At 45.7% G+C, this 17318-nt stretch overlaps 1 protein-coding gene across 1 annotated transcript in view; it reads right to left on the bottom strand.

Moving 5' to 3' along the window:
- Positions 1-12444: 12444 nt before the first annotated feature.
- The window catches only part of C7H3orf70 (chromosome 7 C3orf70 homolog), an 84925-nt gene continuing 80051 nt past the window's right edge, over positions 12445-17318 (bottom strand). The window contains exon 2 of the mRNA XM_069472820.1: positions 12445-13001. Coding sequence (XP_069328921.1) covers positions 12445-13001 — 557 coding nt within the window. The remainder of the gene's footprint in view (positions 13002-17318) is intronic.

Raw genomic sequence — 17318 nt, 5'->3', positions numbered from 1 at the left:
GTATAAACTAGCCAAGCTTTCATGTTGCTGTGGTTGAATGTGTCCCCTCCAAAATTCAGGTGTTGAAACTTAATGGCCAGTGGGCTGGTATGAAGAGGTGGAGCCTTTAAGAGGCTAATAGGCCATGGGTGTGCCTCCCTCGTGAATGGCATTAAGGCCTTTAGAAAAGAAGCTTCCCAAGGCACTCAGCCGATTCCCCAGGTGAGGACTCGGCGTCCCTCCTCTCCAGGATGCAGCCCCCGGAGCCACCTTGGAAGCAGAGAGCAGCCCTCACCAGACAACCAAGCCCGCCAGCACCTTCATCTTGGACTTCCCGGTCTCCAGAACTGTGAGAAATTAAATTTCTGCTCTTTATAAGTTACCCAGTCTCAAGTACAATATCTTGTTATAGCAGCACAAAAACAAACTAAGACACGTTTTTATAGGTATCTGCTCATGTTTAATTAGTTTGGAACTTATTGAAAGTCATGGTGAGAGGTATATCTGAGTTTCCTTTTCTCCATGGCTGGGTCTAATGGTCCTACTATTAATCAGGAACTGAGCCAGCGAGGGTGAGTAGAGGTGGGGAAGGGACCTCAGAAAGCCCCTCCCAGCCTGGCTTCCTTCCTGGAGGAGAGTGCCAGCCTGCGGGTTGCCTTGGGACCCGGCTCTATCAGAGCTTCCAGCGTGTGCAGCTCTCAGTCCAGGAGCATCTAACAGGGGCAGTGGGCGTAGTGGCATCTGGACACCACAGCTGGCCCAGGCTTCCGACCCACCCAGGACCCTGCCTGTCATGGGGTCTGGGCGTGTGTCAGAGCTCTGTTTACCTGGATGAATTTCCATGCAGGACCTGCATTCTGAAGTGCCACCAGGGTTGGGAATCACTGTTATCGTCAGTCCCGAGTTGCATATCCAACCCAGCTTACCTGTGGGTAAATAAAGGCAAAACCTGGCATGGCCTGAACACCCTTTTAATATGATATAATGGAGGATAATAGCAGCCGCCAGCCGTTAAGCACCACCACATGCTGGCACTTTATTTCTGCTCTTCCCTCAGTAACCTTGGAGGGGGGCTGCTATTGTCCCCGTTTTACTCAGAAGGAGCTGGGTTCAGAGAGCTGCCAGCTAACGAGCTGTCTTTGCAGCTTGGGGTATCTGACTCCAAATGTACCTGGGAATGAAGAGTAAAAGCCTCACTGGGAAGACATCTGTGCCTGCAGCATGGCTGCGTGTAAGGGTGTGGAAAACCTCTCTCTCAGCCTCCCTAGACCCACGAGGCGCAGCCTCCCGCGCTTGCCCGGCTCCCACTCAGGTGTGGCTGAGAAAGGGCTGCTTTCCCCGGGGACGAGGCCTGGCGAGCCTGCGCGAGGTGCCTGCCAGAGTGCACTGGGAGGGCACCGGCCTGTGATCTGTGATACATCAGGAGGACATCAGAGGCTCTGAGAAGGGCCGGCGGGCAGGGAAGGGGCTGACCTGCCCGGTGAGGATGTCTCACTGGGCTGGCTCTGGCCAGGCAGGGAGGACGCCTCAGGCCCATGAGTGCCAAGCCGTACTTTTCTCATGCAGCTGCTTGCCCAGCCCTGGAGTGTGAGATCCCGAAAGAAAATGACCTCTATGGTCATGCAAGGTGTACTCACATCCCTAGAGTGAGGGCAGGGGGATCCTTGAACAAATGACCAGTCTGTCTCCTACTGTGCAAGTCTAAAAAAAAAGAAAAAAGTCTGTGTTGCGGCGGAAAGTACTGCCATTGCGGGTTACAGTGAGACTCGGAGATGATGTGTGTTGAGCTATAGCCCATCAGCGGTGCCTAGCAGTCGGTGGTTATTTCCTGAGTGCTCAGTACATGCCAGGCATTGTCCCCTGCCATGGGGACAGTGAGTAGGTCAGACATGGTCTCCCCTCTTGCAGGGGCGGAGAGGTTACACCTGCACAGACAAAACACAGGTTGTAAAACATTGTGACTCACAGGTGTGCCAAGTGAGTGTATGGGAGGGACTCTAGCTTTTCCTTTCTTTTTTTAAATTTTGACTCATCCATCTTGTTTCTGATATAGTCTGTCTGATTTTTACCCATCAGAGAAATAGAAAACAAAGTTCTCTGTTTGTCACCACTCCATGGAAATTTAGAACAGACCCCTGCAGAAATCAAGTGGCATCTTAAAATGTTGGAGTCAGTGAACTCTAGCATCCAGGCCCTCGCAGGTCAGGGTGCCAGCCTTGGCCCAGGGCTGGGATGGTGGGAGGGAGGCTCTGGGCCAAGGGCTCCAGGGAGTGGAGAGGACAGGAAGCATTCAGTGCCCAGCAGGGAGCTCTGCAGCCACGGGGCTGGTGGCTACGTTCTCAAGCAAGAGCTGTGTGCCCAGGGAAGCGGCTGTCCAGGTGGAGACGGGCCCTACTCACGTCAGGCTGGGCACACAGAAGGCGAGGCTGAGTCGTGCAGGGCTGGTGCAGTGGGTCAGGGCAGGGAGCGTGTGATCGGCAGGGGAAAGGCTTCATGGAGAAGGAGATGCTGTCCTCCCACCGAGGAGGGGGATGGAGGAGGAGGGGCCACAGCCTGAGCTGAGCCCACTGGTAGGGAACCATCTGCAGGTGACAGGCCTATCCTGTTCCAAGAGTCAATCCTGACTTTAGGGACATCAGGAGTCGCACTGACTTTGTTCTGATTCGTTACTGTCCTGCTTTATTCTAGAGGGCTCTTTGGGAGGCATTTTTGTGGGAAAGGGTGGAGCATGCTTGGCCGTCACACCCCAGCCAGTGTTGTGGAGGAGGCAGAGCTTGGGAAGACCCTGTCTGCTCTTCCTCGTGCCATCGGGGACAGAGACCCACCCAGCTCTCCGGAGAGGCAGAGCGGACCCTTGGGGAGAGCTCTGAGCTGCCAGTCAGGAGCCCGGGCTCTAGGCTGAGCCCGCCATGGCTGCTGTGTGAGCTGAGGAAGGCTTATGGCCTCTCTGCAAAATAAAGAGAAAAGCCATCTGTTCTATGTGCAGCAAAGGTCCCAGTGACATGCGGGGAAATGCTTGACAAAGGTCACATGTTACCAACCAGAGCCTACCGTGGGGAGGGCAGGGAAGGCGTTTGTGGAAGAGGAAGGCCAACAGGGGCCCATCAGTGATGAATGCCGTGGTGGATAAATCATTCAGAGCTTTGGGCATCCTTTCAGGAGGAGTATATTTCCTGTTTCCACTTAGCTCTGCCTGCTGAAAGTGTTTTCCCAAAGATGCAGCTCCAGAATGATGCCTGTGACCTGCCCAGAGACGCAGGAAAACCTTCCTGTGGGGTGTCTTCTGGGCGGGCCAGGGTGGGGTGGGGGACTGTGGGCCCCAGGGGAGTCTGAGCACTGCTGGCTCCCAGAGGGCAGCCCCAGCTCCTCAGAGGACCCATCCTAGGGACCCTCCTCCCTGGGGCCTTGTCCACAGCCCAGATCCTCTAGGAAGCTTTCCCCAAGGAAGATGGCAGTTTGACACTCACCTGTGTCCATGCGGTTCACCACACCTGCACTGAGGAATCGTGTTTTCCTGTCTCCATCCTTCCCAAGGGCAGGATTGTGTTTGGTTCACTCCTGTGTCCTTTCTGGCAGTCAGTTACTGAGTGCCAAGTATATGCCAGGCAATGGTTGAGACAGTAGTTGTCACTATTTTTTAAGTCACCATTTTTTCAAGTAAACTTTCATAGACAGAAGTGTTTGCAAATGGCATGTGTGCACTGGATGGACTCGGCGTGGACACACCTGCACAGCCGGCACCCAGGTCAAGCAAACGGAAAGGACCAGCACCCCAGAGGTCCCCTGAACTCCCCGTTCATCATGCCACACCCCCCTAAGTGAGCCACTATCCTGACTTTTGATAGCATAGATAGTTTTGCCTGTTTTGAACTTGGTATCAATGGAATGACATATCAATTACTCTTTTGGAAATATATTTTTCACTCAGCATCGGGCAATGATCCATGTTGCTCATCCTCACTGATGAATAGCATCCCATTGTTTGAATGTACCTGATTTACCCATTCTGCTGTTAGTGGGCATCTGCGTTGTTTCCAGGACAGGCCTGTTACCATTTTGTTCCTGTCTTTTGGTGAACATGTGTCCTTTTCTGTTGGGTATAACCTCAGGAATGATTTTGCAGGGTCAAGAAGGAGGCGTAATAGTACCTTTTTGAATGTGTACATGCCTGTGTGAATGAATGAATGTCTGCAGCTTCATGGGGCGAGGGGATAGGAAACGTGGGAGCTGGTTCTTGTTCTCTCTTTCTCTCTCTCTCTCTCTCCCTCTCTCACACACACACACACACACACACACACTTTTCCTAAGCTTAGCTCTAAGTGCATCTGCCCCCTGCCGCAGCCAGGGGATAGTTGGCTTCAGAGCCTCACAGGATCCGCTGTTAAGCTGCAGGGTGGGGCCTCGGCTCACACTGGCGCCCTTCTCTATAACAGAGAGGCCAGTGGTCCCCCAGTCCAGACATCTGTTCCCCCAGGACTCTGCGCTACACCCGTCTCGGAGGTCAGCATCTGGTCCTAACAGTCTTGGGGGGCCACATCAACCTGGCTTCTCTCTTTCTGGAAGAATGAGCTGGCCAGCCACCCTCAGCACGCCCATAACCTGCCCTCACCTCCACCAGAGATGGCGATTTCCAGTCAACTCCCTCCCTCATACTCGCCACTGCCGACCTCTCCCTGACCCCGTCAGTCCCTCTCCAAGTGGCTGGTATGCGGAATAACATGGGGTCCCAGTGATCTCTTGTTTGGTTCAGAAAACACAGGGTAGCTCTAGGAGTTCACTGCCTGTGCCCCTGGGATATGTTGATTATGGGGAGAAAATAAATCCTTTTGGGACAGAAAAGACTCCTTTTGGACCCCCAATAATCTGAAGGGACCCCAGTAAATTCTAGCTGGACCTACTGATCTTCTGTTGACCTCTCGATGACTTGTCCAGAGATGCCCATTGTGTGTCCCACATTCATCTACGGCCTTCGGTTGCTCAGGAGACCCAAATCCTTGGTGTCTTCCCCATATACTCAGTGCAGCCTCTAAACTGTGCTAGAACCCCCTCATTCTAGATTCCTGGCTAACATGGGCCCTGGCTCCCCTGTGCAACTCACACCCAGGCCTCTGGGACCTGCCCTCCAGATACCACGTGACCCCCTGGCTCTTCCCAAGGGCTCCTGAGCTGATTGACTGCTTAGACCGGTGTTGCTCGTAGGCTGGGATGGCTTCCAGGTCCTTCTGCAGATAAATGGACGTGCCTGCATTTGCTTTGTGAATTTTGACATCACAGTTCACATAGGCAGATTCTAAAAATGTGGGCAGAAATCCACCCCTGTGTTTACTGCACAGGGCCTTGGTTGAAGCAGATCTAAGATGTTCATGGCAAGGTAATCAGACAGGGTCTACACAGTCCTCCGAAGTAGAGTTCGTTGCAGACTAATCAAAGTCTCTACAGTGCCCTGGATTAGACTGGCCCCAGGAGGGGAGCCCAAAGTCCATGGTGCTGAGTATATGCAATTGAGGGACCCTGGTGGTATCAAGCGCCCCAGCCCTAACAGAGGTGCGAGGGGGAGGAGACAGGAGCAGCTGATTCCAAAAGTGCTAAAACCTGAGGCCAATTCCCAAGATGAGCTCTTTCTCAGATCCAGGGGCGCATCTGAAACCCGAGGCAGTGTCAGGTTCTGGGGACCAGACTCAAATCCAAGATAAGCCAGGCTGGCACCAAGCCAGAGTGACGTGGCACCAACAGTGACCTCAGGTGATACCCAGAGGGCTGCGCTATGGTTCCCTTGATGCTCCCACCTAAAGCCAAAACTGTCCCGGTCTGGGCGGGCCTGGGTGCGCAAGTGATGCGGGGAGGAGAGAAAACAGGCTGCAGGGCAGGGTTTGACTGGAGGAGCTCAACAAGTTGAGAGAGCAACACAGGCTGCCTTGGGAATCGGAAGTGTGGAGCCCTGGCCCTGCTACCTCCCTGCCATGTGATACAGTTGACTAAACTCTTGGCTGCTTCGGCTATAAACTGGCAAAATTGTCCCACCCTTCCCTGCCCGCCACACAGAGTTGCTGGGTGTGGCAGGTAAGCTGCCATCTGGGAAAAAGCCTTGTGAACTGTAGGTCGCTGTTCAGACACTGTGGTGTTGCACTGATCCACGATGCCGCGTGTTTTGTCATCATTATGCGCTGATGCTCCAGCTCTCTGCCCTGGGAGGAATCATCCGGACTTTCATACTAGGCGACAGGACAGGTGTCACACAGCCCAGGCTTTCTGATCTCCCATCTAGACTCACACACAGGGCTTTGGGCTGGGGACTGAGAAAGACGGGAAGAAACAAATCCTCACCTCTTTCTCCAAACCGCCTGGCCCAGGAACTCTCCAGCCATGGCTGGCTGCCTGCAGTGGGGTCGCTCCTCCGTGGGGGCCGGTTAGTTCCAGGACATACTCCCCAGTCCAGCCTTTAGTCTCTTCCGACAGGTGCGTGGGAGTGTGTGGCCACCGCCTGGACTCACAGGCTCTCCACCTCCACTCACAGACCCAGCAAAATCAGGCTCCACGCACTGTCTTAGGACTTGCCATCTTAAAAATAACCTATTGGGTTGTTCTTGATTATAAAAGTAATATATATTCATTTTAGAAAACTAGAAAAACACCATTAATATTGTCATGTATTTACCTTGCCTTATTTTTAATTGTATTCCCAACACCTTCCCATATCTGATTCCTGAAGAATTCCAGCTGACCTCTAATCACCCCTCCTTGAACCCTACTGTGAGACTGAGTCCCGAGATCCTCCTCGCTCCCTTCATTCCGCACAGAAAGGCGACGCACACTAAGTGTTAAAGGCATTACCAATTCCCAGTGATTGAATTGTAATGAGGACGAGATGCTAAATTAAAGTTTATTGCAGAATAAAAGCGTGTGTAGTCAGCATTTGTAAGAGGCTACAATGAGATGCCTTCCAGAACTTGGCAATACAATTATGTAGCGTTAAATTAGTAGAGTGCACACAGAGATGAGATTAGCTGTCTGCAGGAGTCACTTTAAAACACCAGTTATCTTTTGTGAAGGCAGACAGCCAGCCTCGGAACACCGGTCAAGATGTGAGTGAATGTGGAAGCAGCAGGGGCCTAACCAAGGCCCTGGGATGTCGGCAGAAACATGGCGCGTGCGGGGGAGGAGGAGGTCTGTGTGGAGCACAGAGAAGGGGCGAGGAGGGAAGAGGAGGGAAGCCTGTCGGTTCGCAGCGCTGTCTGGGGAGAGCTGCCAGCCTGCGGGGAGGTGTTGGCTGGGGAGGGACAGGGATGAGGCAGTGCAGGCAGGGCCAGGAGCGTGGACTCTACAGCCCTAGTGACTGGGTTCAAATAGCGACTCCCGCTGGCTTACGAGCTGCGCCACTATGGGCAAAAGTGTGTACTTCTTCAGTTCTTCTCTCAGTCTGTGAAATGGGCTGCTGTAATTCCCCTCAGTGCTGCTGTGAAGGTCATGCTAAGAAAGCAATAAGGTAGCTGATAAGCCTTAATTCTTAATACTATTAACAATGATATCATCACTGATAATTTATTTAGCAGTTCCTAGTGAGGTGATTCAATACAAGCCAACTCCAGCAGCGGCTCGTTTCTGGGTGTGCTGAATAAAAACCACAAGCTCCTTGACCTGCCACAGTGACCAGCGACCCTCAAGTGCCGCCGTGCCCCCAGGCCCTGGGGGTGGCAGCCTCCCTCGCCGCCTGGCCTGCAGTGGGAGCTGCGGCCATACACTGTCTTTCATGGCATGCGGAAACAAATACAACGGCTGGAACTGTGTGTGAAATAAATGCTACTTGTGGGGGCATGGTTAAGTTTTATTTGCTATAGACCCAATGTAGCCAACAAAAACATTCTTAGTACAAAGAGTTCTGGGAGTTATCATGGGTGGTGACCAGGAGCATGTATTTGTGGATATTTGCCTGGACTTTATGAAGTAATGTAAAGTTTAAATGGGATAATGGGTGTAAATGGCTTGTTCCCTAGCACACAGTAAACCCTTGATATAAATGTTTCACATTTTGCAAATGTTGGTTTTTGTTTTGGGGTCGGGGGAACAGTATTCCACACTCTAAAACAGATCTGTTCTGGTACAAAAGAAGAAAAATCACGTTTATTTTACAAGGCAGTATTTTCCTAAAGTATTATACATAAAGGAAAGTTGAGCTGTCTGTAGGAAAACAATATAATTTTAGGAAATTACAGAAGAATCAACATTGTGCTTAAAACTTTAAAATAGTTTTTAAAAAATAGCACAGCAAGTGAATATTGCAGGGTATGAACAGCCTTCAAAAATGATGTGAACATAATGATATGGAAGCTCAGTATTAAAACTGCCAGTGATGGGTCACTTTCAGATGCGTTTAGGCTAAGAGCACTGCTTCAATCTTAATAGAAAAAGGAACTTGGCACTAACTGAAACATGGCCCTTTCGTAATACAGTCACTCTCAATTATCCATAGGAATGAAAAGGAGCACTGACAAAATTTTTAAGTGGTGAATGATACCAAAGTTAATTTTGAGAAGTGCCCTTGGATTTGTGTTTGGATGTGAGACAGACTGACATCCTGGCACTCACGGCACTGATAAAGTGGAACTCCCACTTGCCTTCTCCCTCTTCCTCCTTCTCAATGGGAAAATACAAAATCACAAACTACTGAAAAGCCTAAAATATAACTGGCCTCCTTGATCCTGCTTCACACCCCCTCTGGAGAAGGGGCTAGGAAAGAAAACTGTTAAAACTTTATCATCTTCATGTAAAAAGCTAAAACATGACAATAACATTTTGCAAATGAGATGTGGAATAATTAAGAGCTGATTATAAATATTTTAACTTGTGCTTTTTTTTTCTTGCCTAGTAGTATCTATACCACCAAACTTATCTGGATATTTTGATAGCTTTCTAAATTATCCAGTTGCATCCTGTTACCCAAGGAGAGAATAAATTTGCATAAAAGGAGTTATGATCGGTCCCAAAAGAATTGCAATGTTTCAAATAGACCAGGAAGTGGAGGTGAAGAAATAAAACAGTCCCAAGATAAATCCAAAAAGTATTTCAGGAAAAAAACTATGTAGTTTTGTTCTGCTCTTGGTGGTTTTGCTTTTGTTTTGTATTGTATTACCTTGAACTACAAGTCTTCCCCTTGTAGGGAAGCAACTGTTCTTCTTCAGGGTTGTCCTCAAATTCTCATCTTAAAAATTAAAAGGTAAAAAATACGAGATTTGATAATAAAGCCTTATGTTTTAATATACCAAATAGTTATAACTGCAAAAGCATTTTAACTGCTTTGTCATTTCTCAGAAAAGTTCTGAGCATACTTGAAACTTAAAAATTCTAAAATAAATCTTGGATAGATAATTCTATTAAATATGGAATTTAGTTTTCTTAAGCTTCAACCTAATAGTTTTTACACCAACTTGCCAAAAGTAGGAACAGTGCCAGCTTTCCGCAAAAGCCTAAGAAAGCAGTTTATCCATCCATACAGCCCAACCCTTGCTCTACTGAGCATACTACTAGGTCCAAATTATAAAGCTTTCATGTGTGTCAATGTGCAAGTATTAATCATGAGGCTATTTAATATGACTGTGTTCAATGTCGATAGTGCAGCTGTAGTCTAAACATTTTCTAAGGTGCCTATAAATATGCATATACAAATTAGCAATGTAATATCAGCATTACAGAGAAATTCTTTCATAAAACATAGAACAGAATAGGCCTAGAATTTAAATTGAAACTACACATTTTTATATCCTTATCAGTTGATTTTGGAATGCAAGCATAAAGAAACAATTCCAGTTCAATCATATATTCCAGAGAATTATTAACTGTGCTAGGACAAAAAAAATTTTTTCCTTGTGCTTATTTAGAAAAGGCCGTTTTGAGATCCAGGAGTATATGATATTTACAATACAATGGAACATCTCCAATTCTATACAATAGACAGTAGTAAGTGAAGCTTAGTGAGTTTTTAATTATAAAGAGATTGTGCAAATATTTAAAGTGATTATCAACCATTGTTAAATCCAAAAATTGCATTAAAATCGTGGCTAATCTGAATGGCAGTTCAGGAGTTTAAAAAACAGGAACCTAGACAAAAGTCATAGATAGATAGTATCGATAAAGGGGCCCATCCTTGACAGTTAGCCAAGTTTCAGAAATGTGGCCCCATGACCATGTATTTCCATGGCTTTGGAAACCTGCTTGTTGACTCCCGTTAGTTTAATGGGTGGGAATGTGGGCCCATAATAGAGCATTGATGGGAACAGTGTAGAGAAAGAAGCCCCCCTGCATGTGCCCACCCAGGGGATTCGGTGAGTTCACCAAAGGGGTAAATCTAGACAGGGCCCTGGTGTTGCTGTTACAACCCTGAGTATACGATGAATGACTGCACCGCTGTAGCCTGATGGGTGGCTTGCAGGTACTTGGCTGCCATGCCTGCCGACAGCTGGCCACTGACTCGAGGGAGGCTCTGAGAACCTCAGGCAGGGCTCATCAGATGCCCCCAGGCCACCTGAGCCATGCCAAGGCAGGGAAAAGCCCCTTATGCCCACACCTGCCTCTGCCTTCTCTCTCCTCTGCCTTGTTGTTCCTGGAGTTCCTTTTACTGCCTTCTTGGTTTGACTCATCGAGTCTTTAAATTTCCGTAAGTAAGAACTTTATGCTGCATTGTCATCTAGCACAGACAGTTTTAACTTAACACTGCAAAGGAAAATGCATACTCTGCCTTCTAAACCCTATGGATGTTTTGGCCACCTAAACCTAACAAAAAGTTCTAGTAAATGACTTGAACTATGTGTACAACTAGGAAAGCAGATTCTTCCTTGAGTAGTTTGTGGAAAGATGCCAAATGGAGGCTTCAGGGAAAAAAACAACAGGCCTCTTCTCATTTCTTGAGATACAAACTAATGTGACATAGAAAACATGTGTCACAATGCTGACAGAGCACAAGATAATGCCAAGAAAGCATGCTCATGGATAGTTAGAAGTATTTTTCTACCTCCAACATTGATAGTTCTCATTTCATTTGGCCATATTTAAATTTTCCTGGATTCTTAACTGTGCCTCATGGATAGATTTGAAGAAATGGTAGATAACCAACTAACATGAGAATACCTGGTATAAATGGAGATTAGGAGTAGAATTCTGAAGAGAGCTAAATAAGAAACAATATTCACTATTTTGTGCATGTGAGAAAAGAGAACATATACAACAGACCATGGATATTAGTATAGTGAAAGTGAATGAATATTATGCAAAATATTTTCTCAACAGTGAACTATTTCAACTGCTTTTGCATTTGCATAAAAAAATCCATGCATCATACTGAATTCTAATCCATTTCTCACCCAAGTCATTCTAATGCTTCATACAACCAAATGAAGCAGAATTAATCAAACCTATTAGATTCATTCCTAATCCCTAAAGGACTTCTGTCTTTAGCATTTCCATGCTAACTAAAACTATTAATTGATTTTTTTTCCTGTAAAAGTCAGATGTGGCTGCCTCCTAAATATAATATGTATATAACTTCCTAAAAGTTTTCCCCAGATTTAAACAATAATTAAGAAAAGCAGGGAAATGTTGGGGAACTCACCCAAGAGGCCAGCTCAAATGCTGTAACACCTTCCCCAGCTGGCCCACGCCAAGTACATCTCTGCTTCCCCTGGGTTCCCAGGGCATTCTGGGTAATGTTACTGCATGCATTATATCACCTGTTGGATTATGGGCCCCTTCACGGTGGGAATCAGGTCTTATTCATTCTGTATCCCGCCTTAGCACCCTGCAAAGTGTAGGTGCTCAGCTAAAACTGTTTTATCATGAAACAGATGAGGTTTCTTCTTATGTGAAGGTCTAGCTCAGCCCCAGTCATGGAGCGTTGTACAGACACTGGCCATAACCACGGGCTGTGCTGGCTTCCGGTGACCTCCCAGACGTAAGCCAAGGCAGCTCTGGTCCAGCCCCAGTGCAGGTGTTGGGTGGTGCGGGCAGGAAGGAACGGCATCTGCCAGGGTACACTCTGTTCCCCGCAAGTGAGCGGGGACTAGCAGGACAGGAGCGCCTATGACCATGCTGAAAGGAATGCCAGGAGTCTCTCTGCGGAGGACTGGCTACTTGGAAATACTGTCTCCTTCACTCTGGGTAGCTCCTCAATCTGATCTGTGATACTCTGTGATCATTGCTTCACTGCTTTCAAAGTTCCCAGTGAAATTAAGGCTGGGTCACAATTTATGACACCAGATGCTACATAGAAAGTAAGTCAAGATACAAAAGAAAACTATAATAAAAAGAATGTCTTAGTTGTAAGACTAATTTAAGAGTGAAGCTAATCAGCAGACCACTGAACTGCTATGGTTGTTAACGAGGGGTAGAAAATATCAACAGCATTGGAAAAAAGGATCCATCAGACAAAGGTATGAAAGCTCAGCATGGATCAGAGGCTGCAGCTTCCTGCCTGGACTCTCACACGGTGGTTTCTATTGTTTCAATCACTTCCAGATCAGACTGTGAAGGGGAGAGAAGGGTGCACTCGTCCGGTTCCCAGCTGCTCTCTGGACTGTAATCTTCCTCTGAACTCAGTTCTGCTCCTTCTTCTGTGTCCTCATCACACGATTCCACATAGTGAGCCCCAATTGCATTGATCCCAGAGTCCTCAGAACTTGAGGGAGAAGAGCAGTGATCTATTTTTGGTGTACTGCTCTCTTTTGAAATTAAGGCATCGTGTGCAGAGACCTCCTCGGGGCTCATTTTGTGGGAATGTGGCGCTGGCTGCTTCTGCACATAACACATCTTCCCATTAATACATTTAACCTGATAGTTGTCAATAAAGAGGTCTGAAATCATACAGTACCTTGGTGAGTCAGGGGGAAGGGGAGGCTGGAAGACAGATGCAAATTTCAAAAAATGTTCAGTGAGGGAGACTGAGATCTGAATGGTGTTTGTGGGTTCCCGAGGCCTAGCAGGAATCTCAGTGCTTGGAAGCTGTTCCACAGGGGTCATAGGCTGATACACATATTTGCCTGTGGAGACACAAAAAAGATAATTAAATTCTACAAGTATTACACAAACTATATTAATGTAGCCTCGTGGTTTCTTTCTGAGGACTCAGAATGTTTTAAAAAACATTTCAGTAACTCCTAAAAAGAAACTAGTAATAAAATCATTCAACATTGTTATAATCAATTAAAAATAGAGCATGGCATACAATAATTTTCATCTAAAAAAACTCATTATACTTTCCAAATCTTTATTTATGAGTCTTTCTAATGCCTGTGAAATAGGTAGGTGGATACTATAATCCTTATTTTGCAAACAACTTTAACTGATTTACCCATCAAACTGGAACAAAGAATGTCCACAATATAGTATGGTGAAAATACAAGTTGTAAAATAGTATGGCATACCATAAAATTATAATTCCAGTTTTATCTTTAATAGTATGTTAATATATACACTTAACAAATGAGCATTATGTTCTTCCAGTTTTTATCAGAATTATGAAAGACTTTTACTTTCTAGGTTTCTGTTTTAATCAGAATATCCACATACTCCTATTTATTGACTATGTTATAGCCTGTTGGACTGTCCTCAATGGCTGGGGTAAGGTTTAGGGTGTGAAATGATTTCTCTCAAGACCCAAACCTCATCAGGGGCCTGAATAGGAGGTGTTCTCCCCGATACCAATTCCACCAGCACAGAGCAGCCTAAGCCAAGCAGAAGCAAAGGCACAGGCAGATACAGGAGGTAAACTGCTGGATGTTTCTAAGAAACCAAGTAAAAGCTAAGTGGATCTGGTCCTAATGGGTCCCTTTCCTCATTCTTTACTTCATTCAGCATTTAGCAAAGCCTCCCATGTGTCAAGTACTAAGGAAATACAGTTGAAAATTACCCAATTTGTAAGTCCAAAATGATTTCCAATAGAAAGCTGAAGGGGGAGAGGGGAGCCCGGAAAAACCGAGAGACAGCCACAATTGTGCGCAACATCTTGGATTTTTCTTAATTTAGTCCATGTTGTATCTTCTGCACATATTTATGACAGGGCTTTTTAACCTCAGCACTACTGGCATTGTTGACCAAATAGATAATTCTTTGTTGTGTGGGGGTGGGGGGCTGTGCTATATACTGTGAATGTTTAGCAGCAACCCTAGCCTCTGCCCACTAGATGACAGTAGCAGCTCCTCCCCCAAATTAAATAATCAAAAATGTGTCCAGACATTATCAAATACCCCCTGAGGGGCAAAATAACCCCTGTCAAAAACCGCTGATTAATGATATCCTCGTCAGCATCTTTTTGCAGGCAAATCACTCATTGCTCCAACTTTATTTCTTTGTAAGATTGAAAACCCTTCTAGGACAGGAATCATATTTGTAAGGAAAGCTATCTTAGGTTTTTTAATGTTAATTAAGCCATGGAAGAATAGCAATTTCAGATCAGAATTGTGAGCAGTAATTATACCACAAATCATGCAACATCAGTAATCTATTAAGAACAAAAAGCCTGCTTACATTTTTTACTTGTTTCTTGATTCCTGTACATAGCTTAGATACTACAATTTCTTTGTAACTAAATTACTCTAACAATATCTTCAGTTTCATCCCGGAGTATCACATGGAAAATGTATGTTTAAAATTGTTAAGCCTCTGGGTTCCTAGGTCTACTTCCAAGGCTGGACACATATAATGCAAACCCTATGGTCTGATTAAAAATACAAGTTAGAAGAACCCAGTAATACCTGCCTGGGGAACTATGTTTAAAATATACCAGGTATCTTCATTTCTTTATATCTGTAAAAGAAGGTATTACTACGTGTCAGGCAGAGTTGAAATCAGGTCAGAACTAACAACTGGCATGGCTGAACCTCTGCCTCTAAGAATTTTGGATGGACATTATCAACTGAAGGGCCAAAGGAAGCCAATCTTTAAGCCTCCTTCCAAATCCGCCAGCCCTAAGATTAGAGAAACGTGTGTTCAGGCACAGAACAGAGAAGGGGCTTAGAAAATTTGCCAAATTACCCTCTTATGTCCACAGAGTGGTGAACAAAACATCTGGAATGAGGTTTGGTCTTTTCTATTCTTGGCCAGTGGTTATTGAACTCAGGAGGCTGTGGAGGGCAGGCACTCAAGAAATGCTTGTTGCAGAAAATTAAGTTCACGCCAGCCTAAGTGACCTCTGGTTTAGTTATCCACTTGTCATAGCCACAGGAGTGTCCTGGCAGTTGTTTCATGCCTTCCAGAACCATCCTCAGATCCAGAGGGAATAGGGCTATATTTAGTCCAAAGATGGAGGGAAGAGAGAGGTAAAGCCTGACTTTGGGACTTCTCCAACCTCCTTTTCCTACTCCCACTGAACCCTCCGCAACCCATGCTTTTTTTCCTTCCCCTTCTTTGTGCTTCTTCATGATTTCTTTGCTTTTTCTCCTCTTTCTTTCTTTCTCTGGTCCTCTCTCCTCAAAAGCTCTATTCTTCTTTCTTTAAGTGTACTTGGACTGAATGTTTGTGTCTTCCCCCAAATTCATATGTTGAAGCCCTAGTCCCCAATGTCATGGTATTTGGAGGCAAAACCTTTGAAAAGTAAGTAGATTCAGAGGATGTCTGGAGGATGGGAACTCCATGATGGGTTTACTGCCTGTATAAGAAGAGAAAGAGACCAGAGCCCCATTCTCTCCTCCATGTGAGGATACAGTATCTGCAAACCAGAATGAGTGCCCTCACTAGACACCAAATCTGCTTTGATCTTGGAATTCCCAGCTTCTAGACTGAGAAATGTTTGTTGTTTAAGCTACACAGCCTGTGCAGATGGACATGTATAATGCAAACCCTATGGTCTGATTAAAAATACAAGTTAGAAAAACCTAGTAGTACATGCCTGGGGAACTATGTTTAAAATATACCAGGTATCTTCATTTCTTTATATCTGTAAAAGAAGGTATTACTACTTGCCAGGCAGAGTTGAAATTGGGTCAGAACTAACAACTGGCATGGCTGAACCTCTGCTTCTAAGCACTGTGGTATTTTATTATAGCAGCCTGAACTGACCAAGACATATAGTAAAAGAAGAAAGAGAAATGCAGGCCAGGCATGATGGCTCATGCCTGTAATCCCAGCACTTGAGGAGGCTGAGGCAGAAAGGATCACTTGAGGCCAGAAGTTCGAGACAGCCTGGGCAACATAGGAAGTCCCTGTCTCTAGAAAAAAGGAGAAATGCATCTGGGAGAGGAAGACGTGTACTGAGTTCCAGATTCCATTTCCTTTTACAAGGTACACCTATTTAATGTGTTTATTCAGAGCCAGGGTGACTGCCTGTTATCTGGTGACATGAGGATACAGATGCAAAGAAGGCAGAGAAGAAAAAATTAGTAAAGGTGGCCACATGAAAAAGTTTAGTAACTACCTTTCAAATATCAATTATCACATAACACTATATTGATTTGGTTATAAACACAAATAATTTTTTAAAAACTCATATCAAGGATTTAATTTTGTAAAAAGTCCAGAGGCACTGGTGCTTTGCCCTAATCGCCAATAACTTATTGCTGTGGTATGCTATGCTGAGAATCCATGCTTATAATGATAGCCCTGAGGCCGGGCGTGGTGGCTCACGCCTGTAATCCTAGCACTCTGGGAGGCCGAGGTGGGCGGATCGTTTGAGCTCAGGAGTTCGAGACCAGCCTGAGCAAGAGCGAGACCCCATCTCTACTAAAAATAGAAAGAAATTATATGGACAGCTAAAAATATATATAGAAAAAATTAGCCGGGCATGGTGGTGCATGCCTGTAGTCCCAGCTACTCGGGAGGCTGAGACAGGAGGATCGCTTGAGCTCAGGAGTTTGAGGTTGCTGTGAGCTCGGCTGACGCCACGGCACTCCCTCTAGCCTGGGCAACAGAGTGAGACTCTGTCTCAAAAAAAAAAAAAAAAAAAAAAAAAATGATAGCCCTGAAGCATTACAAGATCCTGAATTACAGAGAGATTCTATTACGTTTACTGTACTTACTAAGAGAATAAAATGAACTAACATACTTCTTCAACAGCAAAAATTGAAACAAAGGGGTTTCTGGCCATTTAGCCAGGAAATTTAGTAACCACTATGCTCTATTCTCTGCACAATCTTCTTAATTAAGGGTTTACTGTGTTATTTAAAGAATAAATGGATGAGAACTTTTAAAATTTAAACCCCTAAATGGAAAAAGTAATCAGAGTCAGGGCTTGGAGAAAAGCATAGGCAGAGTTAAAAGAAGGATCTAGATACTAAATGATACAGCAATTCCACTTCTGGATATGTGCCTAAAAGAACTGAAAGCAGGGTCTCAAAGACACATTTGTACATCCACGTTTGTAG

This window comes from Eulemur rufifrons, chromosome 7 (assembly GCF_041146395.1).
Source record: "Eulemur rufifrons isolate Redbay chromosome 7, OSU_ERuf_1, whole genome shotgun sequence".
Lineage (NCBI taxonomy): Eukaryota > Metazoa > Chordata > Mammalia > Primates > Lemuridae > Eulemur > Eulemur rufifrons.
This window is presented reverse-complemented; position numbering and strand designations above follow the sequence as displayed.